A 15906-nucleotide genomic window follows, 5' to 3' on the forward strand; every position below is an offset into this window, starting at 1 on the left:
TTATTAGCTATTGTTGTTCATTGCTCGCTGCACCTTTTAAAATTTATCAACAGTATGTACATATAGCAAACAACATAGTATATGTAGGGTTCAGTACTATCCATGGTTTCAGGCATCCACTGGGGGTCTCGGAATATGCCTCCTGCAGATAACAGGGGACCACTCTAGTGCCTGGCACTTAGAATGCTCAGTAGATAGAAGTATACAAATGTACAATTTCCTATTTTTCTCTGACCGCCACTCCCTCACTGCCTGCTTGCCCACACAGGGGTGACACTTTAGTCACCCCATTTCTGAGACAGGCCTTCTAAAGCCCAGAGAGAACAAGACAGACCCAATATCACACAGAAAGAGTAACAGGATTGCGATTGTTTTGGGGTGCCTTGCACAGCGTTCTCATCTACTTAGTTTCTCCCTTAGGAAAAAATAAGCATAGTTTGAGGAAACTTGGAGATGAAATATAACTGGTGCCAGGAAGGATGTAAACAATACCAAGAGCAATGACCACTTAATATGTGCCAGGCACAAGTTAAGTACATTCTGTGTATTTTGTTTAATTAAACCTCACAGCAACCCTAGGAAATGATGACTCATCATCATAATCTGCATCGTACAAAAGAGGAAACTGAGGCTGGAATAGCTTCAAGCTGGGATTTGAACCCAGACAGTCTGACACCGGAAATGAAGTGTGCAACCACCAGACTATATCACTGTCCACAAGGAAAGCAGAAGAAGGAGGAAGGCAGGAATGAAAGACAAAGGAGCAATACAAGTTCTTTTTGAAGTAAATAGACTGAGGCAGTTTAGTGTTGTGGTCAGTCCTAACTTAGATCAGGGTTGAGATCCTACCTCTGCTACTATTTATTGAATGTCTCTGAGCCTTAGCTTCCATGTCTGTAAAATGGGATTAAAACCATTTCTTAGAGTTGGGATAAGGCTTAGGGAGATAAGCGCCCAGAGCAATGCTTAACTCCAGGTTAGTAAACAGGAGTTTACTGCTCAGTAAACAGGAGCAAATGTTGTCTGTTCATTGTGCTCCCCACAGGACATGCCTGGCAGTACAGCTCCCCTCGCCCCTTCTCAGGGAAAATAAATTAGGAAAGGAAAAGCATTTGCAAGTTGTCAGGAAAATGAAAAACTGGACAGAGCAACAATTCCAGGCCTCTTTTCCCCACTCCTGGGTATGTGTGGGGAGAGGGGCTGGCCGGAAGCACCAACTAATAAGCATCACTCTCTCCTTTCTCAAAAACCAGATCCCACCCTGGCCAGTTGCTCAGTGGTTAGAGCATCAGCCCGCAAACTGAAGGGTCTCGGGTTCAATTCCTGGTCAAGGGCATGTAACTGGGTTGCAGCTTCGACCCGCAGATGTTTCTCTCTCTCTCTCCCTCTCTCTCTCTCTCCCTCTCTCTCTCTCCCTCTCTCTCCCTCTCTCTCTCTCTCTCCCCTCTCCCTCCTTCTCTCTCTCCCCCCCACCCTCCCTTGCTCCCTTTCACTCTCTCTAAAAATCAATGAAAAAAAATATCCTCAGGTGAGAATTAAAAACAAACAAACAAACAAACAAAAAAAAACAGATCCCAGCAGGTTCCCACCAGCCACTGGTCACTTATAGCCTGAGTCAGAACCATCCTTTTTCTTAAAGAATATTGTTTTTCCATGTCCTTTTTTTGTAGTCTGTTTTATTTTTCACATCAGTCCTGTGAGGCATTAAGAAAGGAGGGCAGAATCTCAGATGTGTTTTGTTTTCCATGTGCCAGACAGAATGCTGGGCACTTTCCATCAGTGATTTCATTTTATCCTCACACTGCCACTGTGAAGGGGTACAGTTATCCGCACGTTACAAGTGACATCCAGAATCCAGCAAGGATTGCTTCTTTTTCGTACATTTTTTTTTCTCATTCCATATATCCAGCACAACCCTGACCTGAGGCTATGTCCTGCTGAGGATGTTCTATAAACCAAAGTACAGTGATACCTCGGTTCTCGAACATAATTCGTTCCAGGAGGACGGTCGAGAACCAAATTGTTCGAGAACCGAAGCAATGAAACCCAATAGGAAATAATGGAAACTGGATTAATTCGTTCCAAGCCCCAGAAAATGCCTATTTACTGGCCTAATTTGTATATAATATGTAGAAAAACATAAGTCTCAACAAGAAATAAAAGTGTACAGTATGTCTAAGGGTTAAATTCAGTGTAAAGCGTGACTCTCTCCACAAAGCATGACTCTCTCTCTGCACTCACACTGATGGCGCAAGCAAGGCGCGCTGGGCCGAATGAACGCCATTCGGCTCAACTCGGCTCATCTCGGAAGTTCGAGTTCCAAATATTTGTTCGGATTCCAAGACAAAAGTTTCTCGAATCTCCTGGTCGAATACCGATTTGGTCGAAAGTCAAGGCGTTCGAGAACCGAGGTATCACTGTATTGTGAAATTTCACTATCCTAAACAGGTGGATCTTTGCATGATCCCAAAACCTATAAATCGAGAGTTATTTGCCCCCAGTGGATCTGAGATCAAATTATTACTCTGCTCCTTATTAACGATATGATTTTGCGCTAGTCACTTAAACTCACTTCCAAAATAGTGATAATGGCACCTCCTACTCCACAAGGTTGTGAAAATTAAGTTATTTCCATGGAAGTGCTCTGTCATTGGGACACTTCATGGAAACGTTATTTATTTATTTTTTTAAATATGTTTTTCTTGATTTTTTTAGAGTGAGAAGAAGGGAGAGAGATAGAAACATCGATGAGAGAGATACATCAATCAGCTGCCTCCTGCACGCCCCCTACTGGGGATCGAGCCCACAACCGGGGCATGTGCCCTGACCCAGAATCCAACTGGGACCTCTCAGTCCATGGATGACGCCCAATCCACTGAGCTACACAGGCCAGGCTATGGAAATGTTATTTAAAACACAATCACCAGCTGGGCTGGTGTGGCTCAGTGGATTGAGTGTCCATGGACTGAGAGGTCCCAGTTCGGTTCCCAGTCAGGGCACGTGCCTGGATTTCACCCTCAGTCCCCGGTGGGGGGTGTGCGGGAGACAGCTGATGGATGTTTCTATCTCTCCCTCTCTCTCTAAAAAAAATAATCAATGATAACAATAACATTTTAAAAATTGTTCCACTTGCTTTGTTACTATTTTCCTCTTCCTGGAACTGCACCACCTGAATATGCAAAATCCGGGCCATCCAATCAAAGGCCACCTTGGTCCAGAACCCAGTCCTAAACCCCAGATCAGCCTTTTCTCTGCTTCCTGAATCTACCCAGCACTGTATACCTTATACTGCCTTGTATTCTAGTCATTTATATACTTGTTTTAACCTCTGTCCCTCCTCCCCCACTTTCTCACTAAATCCACAAACTCTTCAAAGGGAAGAGTAAAGAAGGAAGGAATGGTTTCTTTGTTTTATGTCTGTCCCATTTTAAAAGTTTTTACTTGGAAAATGTCATGTGAGTTTATACAGAGAGTAGAAGAAAAATATGTAATGAACACCCATGTGCCCATCACCCCGCTTCAATAACTAATAACACCTGAACAATATTGTCACATCTATACCTCCACTCTTGCCTTCTCACTCTGGGTTATTTTAAAGCAAATCTCAGATAGCCTGCTCTTTCGTCCGTAAATACTCCAGTACAGAGGCCATCTTTTGCAGTTCTGTGTCCCCTACAGTTTGAAGACCATTTGCATCTGTGTTCCCTACTACTGGGCGCGAGCTCATCAGAAGGTAATTCTGAGCACCTATTATGTGCCCGACCTTATGCTTGGCTCTGGAGGCTCTCGCTGAGCTAGGGAGACACGCTTGAACCAAGACACGATGTTCTAAACAAAGAATTGTTACAGTACCAGAGAGTGAGCAAGGGGGCCCATGGGGGCCCAGCACCAGGACCTCAAATTGCACTAACTGAATTGGGCTGAATCTGTTTTCTCCTCTAATGGAGACCCTGAGTTCGAACTCTCCTCGAGACACGGATTCTCCAGCAGGAGGCGCTGCAAAGGCGGGGCGGGGGGGTGCTTGCTCTGTCGTTTCTCCTGCAGGAGTGGACGAAGGCGAGCGGGCCCCGCGTGGGTGCAAACTGCAAGCAACGACGCAGTTTAATGAGCCAGCAGGACGCTGAGCGCCAGGGCCTAAGAAGGGCCCCAGAAGGGCCCCAGGGTTCAGGTGCCGGGGTGTGGGGCCCGGGGCAGGCAGGGCACCTGCTCTCAGTTCTCGACGCCGCCGGTTGCCCCGACTGCCGCCAGTTCCCGCCTCACGTGCGCTCTTCCCGATCGAGTATCTCGGAGCCGGGCACGGGACAGAGCGAGGAAACACCTGTTTCCAACAGAAAAGGGGTGCGGGGAAGCCCCTACCAGGCTTCCAGTGGCCCCTCGTGGAGCCTGCTCTCCAGAGCCTTGTTAAAGCGTGCAGAAAGCCAGTGGAGATCATTTTTTCAAAAAGATCGCTTTCTATTTCTTACTCCCCCCTCCTCTTCCTAAGCTGTAACGTCCCTTAAAAAAAAATGTCTTCTTTTCCTCCGTGGGGTTTCCCGCTCCTCCCAGTCCCCTCAAGGCCCCGCCTGGGTGCCTGCAGGGACCGCCACCACCCCCAATCCCAAATTTTGCAACTGCCTTCGCTTCCTCAGCCCCCTGCCAACCTACAGGTGGGGAGTGCGTGGGGAGGGCAACAGAACAAAGAAAGCAGGGAGCCCCTGTCCCAGGCCAGGCACCCCTCTGCTGCCTCCGACCGGCCGGGGGCGAGAGGGGCTCGGGAGCGCGGGGCCGGCCCGGCCGGGTCTCAGGCCACTTCCCCGAGGCGAGCAGCCCGGGCGGCAGGAGGTGCAGCCCCCGCGCAGACAGCCCTCCACGCGCAGGCCTGAGTGGCCGTGGGCGCCAGCAGTCTCCACGCACTGGGCTCCGTTATTTCATCAGCAGTTTCAGAAAAACCTGCCAAAAGCAGTTATGCCTCACTGCAATGTGTAGCTTTTTCCTGCCATTTTTTTCATAATAAAAGAGGGAGTGAAGCTCGCTTGTTCTCTTCCCCCTCCACCCCCCCTCCCAAAAAGAGCCAAATGGATACGAGAAGGAGAGGGAAAAAAATAAAAAAAGAACCCACACACCAATCTCCGAGGGCATGCCAGTGAGGTGTGGCTTGTATTTAAATATCCAATATGTCAATGTAAGGGGAGTGGGTACGTATATAAAGTGCCGCTCGCATCCGATAGCCCGACGGAGCTATGAGAGGCCCGAGGACAGGGATGCGGAGGGAGAGCGGCGCTCCGCCTGAGAGCAGGGTCGGGCGCGCGCTGCCCCACGCTCCCCGCCGCTGAGAAGTTCCTTGGCCGCGAACAGACGTCGGCTGCAGCTCTGCAGAGCGCGGAGCGAGCGCCGGGAGTCGCCCACGCCCGCCGCGGGGAGAGGCAGTTCGCGCACCTCCGCCCGGCTCGGCCCCGCGCACCCCGCCATGGCGGAGGTGGGGGGCGTCTTCGCCTCGTTGGACTGGGACCTGCACGGTTTTTCCGCGTCTCTGGGGAACGTGCCCTTAGCTGACTCCCCGGGTTTCCTGAACGAGCGCCTGGGCCAGATCGAGGGGAAGCTGCAGCGCGGCTCGCCCACAGACTTCGCCCACCTGAAGGGGATCCTGCGGCGCCGCCAGCTGTACTGCCGCACCGGCTTCCACCTGGAGATCTTCCCCAACGGCACGGTGCACGGCACCCGCCACGACCACAGCCGCTTCGGTGAGGACGCGGCCGGGAGGGACGGGAGGCGAGCGCACAGACGGCGCGCTGGGGAGCCGACGGCTCCGAGCTCAGGCTTCGGGCCCCGCGGACCGCCCCCAGCTCAGCGCCGTCGAGGCGGAGGCCGCCGGAGACGCGGGGCAGGCGGGACACGACGGTGCGGACTCGAGCCGCGAGGCGTCAGGGCGCCTGGCACCCTGAGACGCTCGGGAGGGGGCGCGGGCGCCTTGAGGTGCAGCCTCTCCTTTCGCCACTCCACCCTCCCTCCCCTGGGTGCCAGGGGATCGTTCTGGGACCTGGACGCTGTGCTTCGAACGGAAGCAGGTGAAGCTGGGAGAGGGGTAGGAGCAGCATCGCCGCAGCTGCAGCGCGGGGCCGAGCCTCGCGGGCAGGGCTGTCGCGGGCGATGGCCTGGAGCAGGAGCCTTCTTGGGCCACGGACGTCGTGGGCGGGCGGCCCACACCCACGTCGCTTTGGGCCGGCACCTGCCTGCCTCTGGGATGCTCTGCCTGGGGTGGGGGCCGATCCAGGCAGCAGGGCATGAGCTGGGTATTGGAGAAACTAGGAAAGCCACCCATTGCCCACTGTGTAAGGGCACAAGCCCCGGGGCAGCTTTTGCCCGAAGCTGCCCCAGGACTCCTTGCCTCAGTGAGGACACAGCCCTGGGCCCACTCCCTGCCGCAGAAACAGGTGTCTCCTGGGCCCAGGACAGGAAACGTCCAACCTCCATCGAGGATTTCCTCTGCCCGCCATTCTGCAGATTGGTCAAAGGGCGCAGCTGCCTGTCTCACATACAGAAAGCAATTAATATAAACCTTGATCTGAGGCAGAGCATTAGGTTTCTAAGCAAATGTGTTCACTCCTCAGTAATTTTGCCATTTTTTATTTTCAATTTCCTATTCTCGTCTAAACCATTTCTCAGGTGCTGTGATAGTTACCCTTCCCTGATCCCTCAATCCCCCAATGCCCCCATTTCCGCCCAAGGACCCTGTGGCCCAAGTAACCCTTCTATCCCTAAGCCCATAAGAGGTTTTTGCCTACCTTACAGCATAATAAGTTGCCTTCTTTTTCCCACCCTCCTTCACTCCCCCCAAACCTCCCCATCCTCATATTCCCCATTCCTTGTTAGAGCTGCAGCTGGAGTACACAGTAAAAAGTTGGGGGTGCACAGAGGCCAAGTCTAGCAAACAACTTAGGGCCAGGGCTGGTCTTCCTTGCTGGGAGCAAGCAGGAACCCTAATGAGGTCTATGTCATCTTGGAAAAATGCACTCACAGAGCTGGAGTGCAGTGGATTGTGTGTGGGGTGGGGGTAATGGAGGGGTGCAGGTGTCTGTATAAACTTGCAGCACGTCCTCAGAAGGGTGATAAGGTGGGGTGGAGGGAGAAGGAGTGTTAACTTGGCTCCTTTTCCATCCATCGGTTATGACTTTGCAGTCCCCTTTTGTTTCTCTTCAGAAGTAATGGGACTCCCACCCTGGCCTCAGAGCCCCCCAAAGGCTCCCAAAATGGCCTAAAAATATTGGAGTAGCTCATTCCTGATATATAAAAGAAAAACCATGAAATGATGGAGAAATGTTGGTTGGGGGCAGCAGAAGTGGAGAAACTATGAGCTTGGCTCCCAGCAGCTACAAGTGTTTGTCTGACTCTGTGCCTAAGCTGAGCCCAATAACCTACAAGGTCAACATAAATCAGTAATAGGCTCTTGGGATAAGTGGTCTTTAATTACCTCCCTAAGGACACATCTTGATTTCTTTTCATGTCTCAGGCCTGCTAAGGGTGTTAAGTTTAAGGAGAAACCAAAGGAAATAAAACTGGCAGGAAGAAGGGATGTTTTCACTGCTGCTTAACTGACTGCTTCATTTTTGGTTTTGTCTTAAAAAAAAAAAAAAAAAAAAAACTGCCTAAGACCACCTCTGCATCACCTTTTCCCTTTCCTCCTTCCCTAGCTTCCTGGCAGTTTCATGTATTTCCTGTAAAGGAAATGATAACTGGTCAAAGCTGTCTCTTTGTAACCTCCCTGCCAACTTTCAAACACATTTACTCTTTCTCAGTTTAGCTTTTGGCAAAGAAAGAGGTGGCGTTTGAGTTTGCTAACTCCTCCCTCCACATTTGAGTTAATCAGCCAGGGTATTCAATAAATCGAAACTTTAACATTCCATAAGTGCTTTAGCAGTCAACATTCCAGCAGGGTAAAGTAGGCCAGACTTAAGATATAAAATATTATAGATTTCTGCTTGGGGGGAGGAGGTAGTCTCCAAAGGCCATGTAAAGTAAATAGCTATTTGTTGTAATTGGAGAGCAGGGCCCCCAAGGATTACCCTGGAATCCATGTGTTCAGAACGAGTCAGGCTGAGCCCAAGAGCTGCCTCGACTCCAAATAATAACCTGTTGGCACAGCCTATCCTCCCCCCTCCCTACCCCCCATTCTGCAATCAGTAGCCAGGAGTATTTCAATCTCTGCCTGGCTGGTGGCATTTACATGAGGTTCACAGGGATACTGACATTCTTGAGGGACACCTGTGGACAGGCATAGTAGGGCTTGGGAGCCAGACTGGAGGAGAGGCCTCCTGCCAGGTGGGATGGAGCAGGCTCCTGCAGCTGCTTTGGGTTTTGAGCGATCTGGTTCTTATTTGGCAGGATGCCAAAGCAGCACTGTCTTGGCCATGAAGGTCTGAAAGGATGGCTGAGGAAGCTCAGGCAAGTTATGGAACCAGATTAAACGACACATTAGCCAGTCATCTAGCTAGGTTCTGAAGATCCATTTTGACTGAGGCCATGGGGGAAAAGGTGTAAGAAGAGTTCAGAAATTGTCAAGCAAAGGCCAGAGCTGAGGTGGATGGGTCAAGATGAGGCAGAGCAGAGGGAGGTCCTGGGCTTTGAAGGGGGTGAGGGTACTGAGGACAAACTTTGTCTACTTAATACTTCACCTCAACACTTTGCTGTTAACACCCCTCTCCAGCTGTAGCTGGGAAAATGTGAAAATGGCTTGTTTTCTCTCTCCCTTCATGCTGGCTGGGATTCAGAGAAGGTTTAGGAATATCTGTTCCATCATCATGTGCCACTGGGTTCCCACAGTTTAAATCCAGCTAATAGGAAAGTTGGCAGAGCGAAATGATGCCCAAAGACAGCTGGGCAGGGATGATTCCAGCTGTTGGAGACCCCTGTTACTGGACACAACCCAAGTGACTTCCTGTATGATCTGTCCTTTGGCATCATGTTAACAGAGAATTGGAGAAAAACTGTGGTGACTCAAATGGCCACACCTCTTGGGTTTCATGATTTGTTCTCACACCAGGTCTTGGATGGTGAGATCACAAGCTGACCTCTGCTACTTAATGAGCTCAGGGTGGTTAGAGACATGAGATACTTAGAGAATGAGGGAACTAAGACTTGAAGCGCAGAAGTAATCTGCCCAAGCAAAGCAAAGAGCTGAAGGCTCCAACAGGTTGGTATCCCTTAAAGTTTAGCACCCAGAACTGAATCATGACCTGGTTTCTCACTTCCTTTCCACACTGACCGTTCTTTGAATACACTCATGTGTTTCTGTAGCCCTCTTTTAACACAGTAGAACTACAAAATAGACCTCTCAGTGTGGCCTAAAGAAGGCAGAACAGAGTGGGGCAGTCCTCTCCCTTAAGCCAGTTACCAGACCTCTATCAGTGCAGCCTTCAATCACATTAGCTCTTTTTCCTGTTTTATATTAGTGTTGTTTTTTTAATCCTCACCTGAGAATATTTTTCAATTTATCTTCAGACAGAGGAGGGAGAGAGAGAGAGAGAAACATCGATATGAGAGAGAGACATAAATTGGTTGCCGCCCGCATGACCCTGGGGACGAACTACAACCGAGGTACGTGCCCTTGGCCAGAAATGAACCTGCGACTCATAGGTCCAAAGGCCGATGCTCTAAACCGGCCAGGGCTATGTTAGTTTTTTAATCATTTTAAAATTGTGCATGACTCGTTTACATTAGCTTTTTAATAATCTCATGAATCACCTGTACTAAGCTTACCTTATTCAATCAAATTCCCTAAGCCATTGTTGTGTATGTTTTGCTAGGCCCCATCTCCCCATTCCGAAGATGAGCAGACTCGCATTTGATAAAAATGCATGAAAACACAAAAGAACAGTACATGTTTTCAAGAAAATATACATAGTTGCCTAAAATGGGGAGGAGGATGGGAACAGAGGATGGAAATGAAAGAGATAACTAAAACGCCCTGGCTAATAGGCCAAAAAAGAAGGAGTATGATTTACTCAACTGTCTGCACTTGAGGCTCATCCTCCCTCAACAAAACCTCAAACACAAAATATCTTTGTTAATTGTTTGGGGACCAAAGTGTAGGACTTTCCATTTTATTCTAAATAAAGCTTATTTTTGTTGGAGTCAGCCCATTTTTCCATTCTCTTGAACTGTCTTTGGGTTTTGTTTGTGTCACCCTCTCAGCTGTATGTTTTCTAGAACTAGGATCAGCAGTCCCTCTATGTCCTCTTCAGTCATTTATTAAAATGTTAAATGGGGCAGGACCAAAATCAGAATGTTGTGCAGTACAACTAAAGGTTTGGGTCCATAAAATCAGTATCTGCTTAACCGTTACTTGGCACCAGGTATTTTCCCTTCCCCTCCCTACCATCTTGTATCAATCTCTTTTCCCAAAACTCCTTTCTTTATACTATAAACCAGACTGAGAGTAAAACTTGGAGAATTTCTATGCAATGGCAGCCAAAGAACTTTACATTCTTCAAATGGGCTGTGGAAACGTGTGCCCTAAAGCTGCCACACTTGAGCACCCATCCACCAGCCCAAGTCAGTGGGGCTCTTCAAACTTCCCACTGGACTTTTGAACATGATTTCCCAATTAACCACTTAAATTTTTTAAGTGATCTTTAAAGGAATCACTCTCGCTTTCTATGTAGAATAGTATTACCCTTATGAATTGCATTTTTGGATAAGAAAGACAGCCAGATATGAGCTCATTTCATACCTTTGGATGCCTCTGTGAGTCAGTCATATCAAGTGTTGGTCTGCACATTGAAAAGCATGGTTAGACACAGGAATATCACGGAGGGATCTAGCTGCCATTGTATCTGCATCCATATCATAGATGTGCCATCTTAGTATGAAAGTATAAAGTGTTTAGCATCACCAGCATTTCAGTTCTTGGTCCTTTTTCCCTTTTAGTAGCTGATTGTTTTCTTCCTCTTAGTGCTGCTCAGTAAATGAAAACGTTTTCAAATCTTCACCTCTATCCTTGTCAGCTAGAGGAACATTTCTGAATGTCTCCTCTTTCCCCTTAAATTCACAGCATCTAAAATCAGTATTGAGTCCAATACTACCTGCCAACTCTTGGCCATGGATAAACTTAAAATTCTCAAGAGAGAAGGGGAGAATGACAGGCTTGTCAGCCTGGGGCTGCAGTGGCTGAGAGCACTTTGCAGGAGAAAGCTCTTCCAGGCCAAGTTCTGCATCCTGCCTATGGCAGGAGAAACGAACTTAGTGAGTGGCCTGTGTGGCCTTTGTTAAAGTCAGCTGTGGGCAGTTGACAGCCTCATGTGGCTTTAAGTAAATGGGAGCTAAGAGGGTACAAAACAAGTTCAGCCTAGAGGATAGCAAGGCGATGCTCTGTGCTCCGGGGAGGAGGGAAGCAACTTTGGGGAGAAACAGAAACCTGGCCATATTCTCCCATTTAGGAAGCTGCCCTCCCATGTCTTGAAATGGTGGCAGTTAACAGTAATAGTACTTGCCCTGGACAGTTTGGCTCAGTACCTTGTAATTAGGAGCTTTTGTAGCCAAGGCCTTCTCATGGTCTCTTCCTCATAATATGCCTACGACTGTTGACTAGAGTCAGAGATTGTTTCCCCCATTTTACATATGGAAAACTGAGGTCCAGAGAGACTCAGTGTCTCCTCTGTGGTTCCATTCTTGCTGCAAAAGATGGTTTTATCAGGTCATTAACAAAAGGCACCCAGGGCTGGCCTCCAGTTGCGGATAAATGATTGGTAGCTCATGTTACCTAAACAGCTTCCTCCTAGCTTGATTTTCATAATAGTAATGGCATTCACTTTTTTTACTCTAGGCATCCTGGAGTTTATCAGCCTGGCCGTGGGGCTGATCAGCATCCGGGGAGTGGACTCTGGCCTATATTTAGGAATGAACGAGCGAGGAGAGCTATATGGATCGGTAAGTTTAAGGTTTTCTTTTCATCAGACGCTATTACTACCAGTATTTGGACAATGTAAGGCAAAAGTATAAAGACCTTTATCTACCACTTGAAAGCACTTTTTTCAAGTGTAAAAGATGAGTGTTTTCTAGTTGCTTGTGGCTACCCAGGAACTTGCTACATAACACTTGCACTCATTCATCCCCCATGAAAACTTAAACTTTACTGTGGCATGCTTGCTTTCACCTTTTCCACTGGAGGGCTAGCCAGTCTGATGATAATAGTAAACTGTGCTGGTTTTTAGTAGATGGTAAGGGTTTGGCCAGGCATTCGCCCTCCTGAGGCACACATTTGAATTTTAATGGGTGCCCAGAGGAGTAGCAGACTAGCTGGTACAAAAATAAGTGTAAAATCTGGCCTTCAGGTTGAGGATTCTGAGATTAACAACATAGTCCCTGATTTCCAGATTGCTTCAGCTGAATCTCAAAGGCCAACTGAAGCAAATAAATGAAGAGTGAGGGTTCCAGGGTCTGGTAACAGCCCTAAGTCTCCAGCTAGGACTGGGTTGGCTGCGGTGCATGTCCTCTATTCTGGAAGCTAGCCAAGAGCTGGGGTATGGTGAATGACTTTGCTCACCTTAACCCTTCGGGGGATCCCAACTCGTGGCTTTGGCTTTTGAGTCACATAGCATGCTTTCTGGCTGCCTGCACCCCTTGAAATCAGAGCACATTTTTCCCTGACACCTAAGCGATAGGCCTGTCCCCAGCACTCAGTATCGGCAACCCCAGCAAGTACTATGGCGGCTGGATCAAGTGTGAGAAGGGACAGAGGCAAGAGACCCAGGAGCTGCTAGTTTGAAGTAGCCAGATTGGAGGAGCTTTTCAAGATCTTTTCTAAGCTTTCCAAGTGACAGGCCTTATACCCTTCATCAGGAGAGATCACAGCTCACCTCCCGTGGAACTTAATATAGATCCAAGGCCTTTGCCTATCAGTTGACATGGTTGACTGTAATCTCCATGTATTTGAACATCATTAGCCCTAAGTAGGGAGAAAACTCAGGGATGCCAGTGGGGCATGGGGCAACCAGAGCAGAAATTCTCAGGCTCAGAAAAAGCTCGGGCTCTATTATAGAATTGTACCCCTGAAATCTACATAATTTTATTAACCAATGTCCCCTAATAAATTCAATAAAAATAATTTATAAAAAGAAAAATCTGCCCTGGCTGATTTGGCTCAGCGGTTTGAGTGTTGGCCTGCGGACCAGAGTGTCCCGGGTTCAGTTCCCGCTAAGGACATGTACCTCGGTTGCAGTTTGTCCCCGGCCCCAATTGGGGCCGTGTGGGTGGCAACCAGTCGGTATGTCTCTCTCACATCTATGTTTCTCTCTCTCTCTTTCTCCCTCTCTCCCTCTCGCTCTATCTGAAGATGAATGCAAAGTTGTCCTCGGGTGAGGAAAAAAATAAATAAATAAATAAATAAATAAATAATAACAAAAAAGAGAAAGAAAGAAAAAGGAAAGAAAGAAAGAGAAAAGCATGAAAGAAAGAAAGCACGAAAGAAAGAAAAGAAAGAAAAAAAGAGGAAAGAAAGAAAGAAAGAAAAAGAAAGAAAGAAAAGGAAAGAAAAGGAAAGATCTCAGGCTCAAAGAGCCAGGTGATGCTATCTCCTCCAGTCTCCTGCCTTCAGGAAAGAGCTCACCTAAAACATTTTTGTGTGGCTCATGAAAGAGGATGAAGGTGATACTAGTAGGACTGTTTTGTGGTTTTGGGAAAGAAGATACCTCGGTAATACCAAGATACAGGACTGAAATTTTCTAATATCAATGTGCTATTGCTATTTCAGGGTTCTCCACCAGCAAGCTGGGATGGGAGAAATAGTCATATAATGGGCTCTGCTTTATTTTCTCACCCTCACAGAAGAAACTCACGCGTGAATGTGTTTTCCGGGAACAGTTTGAAGAAAACTGGTACAACACCTATGCCTCCACCTTGTACAAACACTTGGACTCGGAGAGACAGTATTATGTGGCTCTGAATAAAGACGGCTCACCCCGGGAGGGATACAGGACTAAACGACACCAGAAATTCACTCACTTTTTACCCAGGCCTGTAGATCCTTCTAAGTTGCCCTCCATGTCCAGAGACCTCTTCCACTATAGGTAACAGATGCTACTGTGACCTCTGTAACTCATATACTCTGGGGCCACAGTTGACTCTGCAAGCACTATACTCGTAGCTTTTCAATCCTCTTCCCTATCAATTTAGATAGCAGAGTAGCACTTACTGTTCAACTCGACCCAGCTCTTCCCTTGTTGTTCAAAGTGTATATCAAGGTTGGGTTATTTTGGGGAGGGATATGGGGGGAGGGATGGGCTAGAGGGCATCTTGTATATACTTTTTTCCTTACTCATGTTCTTTCCCCTGAGGTGGTACGAGAAACAAGGGGGGGGCCCCTGCCAAGGGCCAGGGGTGTCTTGCCCCACGATCTACCCAAATACTTTGACAATGGGTAAATGAAAGACCAAAAAAATCTGCCATAGATGCTACCTACAGAGCTTTGGAAAAGTCTCACTCAGAAAATCCTCAGGGCTACAGCCCTACTGCAAGCCATCCCTGCATTGGCTCTCAGATTTCTCATCTGTCCTGACATGCAGTTTTCCTGCCATTGGAAGTGGGAGATGGGGTAGGTTGCAAGAAAATGCTATTAAAATGTAAGCATGGATACTGTGCATAAGGACAAACTATTTATGAAATGTATATGCTATTTATTTTATATATTTATTTATTTCAAAATAATTTTATTTTTAATGAGAGATGCTATGACTGGATTTTCATCAGAAAGAATAAGGTCCTACTGAAACGGGATAAATGAGTTATTAAAGGCTTTTATTGGCAATAAAATTGTCTTTATATTGTACTACTGTCTAATTCTATTAATTTGTACGTTTAGTAGGATGAATTGGTTAGTCTTTCTCTCTAACTCCTTAGAATTTCCTGATGTCGGCATCACACTGCTTAGGCTCAGTGACCCATTATTCACAATATTAGCATTATCTAGGGGCCCTATCTGAAACTCTTTCTGATTCTGTGACATTAAACTTAGTGGTGAACCATAGCTTCAGGAAGGCCTGGATCTTACTGAAGCTCCCATTTGTGCTTAAGACTAGGTATAGGGAAACTCTCCTTTGGGATTTGGTTAGGGCCCAAAGCGTGAAGGTCAGAAACCCTAATCGGTGGCTTCTTGCTTTATTTATTTTATTTTTTTTAATATATATTTTTATTGATTTTTGGAGAGAGAGAGAGAGAGAAACATCGAGGAGAGAGAGCTGCATTGATCGGCTGCCTCCTGTACACCCCCTCCTGGGGATTGAGCCCGCAACCTGTGCCTGTGCCCTGACCGGGAATAGAACTGGGACCTCTCAGTCCAGGGGACAATGCTCAATCCACTGAGCCACACTGGCCTGGCCTATTTATTTATTTTTTATAAGAGAAAGTTTATTTGGAAAGTTACAGGGGTAGTAGAAGTGAGCCAGCTGGGCTGTGTAGGCTTAGGATACACGTTACGGAAGCAAAAGAAGGGACCTTGGAGCTTGGGAGAGAAAAAAGGGCAAAGGTAAAGATGGGGGAGGGAAAGGCGTGTTCTCAAGAGGGAGAGCCTGCTGGTGGCTTCTTACTTTTGATATGAAGATGAAGGGATTGAAAATAAACAATATCCCTGGCCAGTTTTGCGTAGTGGTTAGAGCATCGGCCTGTGGTCCAGAGAGACCCGGGTTCGGTTCCCGCTAAGGGCATGTACCTCGGTTGCAGTTTGTCCCCGGCCCTGGTTGGGTCGTGAGGGTGGCGGCCACTTGATGTGTCCCTTTCATGTCAATGTTTCTCTCTCTCTCCCTCCCTCCCACTCTATCTGAGCAAAAAATGGAAAAATGTCCTTGGGTGAGGATAAAAAAGAAAGAAAATAAACAACAATCAACAGGGAGACCGGTTATTTGAACCAGTCAACTGACCTTCTAGAGGCATTCTCCTATT

The 15906-nt window shown here is 47.6% G+C and overlaps 1 protein-coding gene across 1 annotated transcript; it reads left to right on the top strand.

Annotated features, from left to right (window-relative positions):
* Positions 1-5446: 5446 nt before the first annotated feature.
* On the top strand, positions 5447-14043 carry FGF16 (fibroblast growth factor 16). Its single transcript, XM_036271575.1, has 3 exons — positions 5447-5720; positions 11798-11901; positions 13798-14043. Exons 1-3 carry the CDS (start codon positions 5447-5449, stop codon positions 14041-14043), a joined length of 624 nt encoding a protein of 207 aa, XP_036127468.1.
* Positions 14044-15906: the final 1863 nt, after the last annotated feature.

This window comes from Molossus molossus, unplaced genomic scaffold, assembly GCF_014108415.1.
Source record: "Molossus molossus isolate mMolMol1 unplaced genomic scaffold, mMolMol1.p scaffold_m16_p_2, whole genome shotgun sequence".
NCBI lineage: Eukaryota > Metazoa > Chordata > Mammalia > Chiroptera > Molossidae > Molossus > Molossus molossus.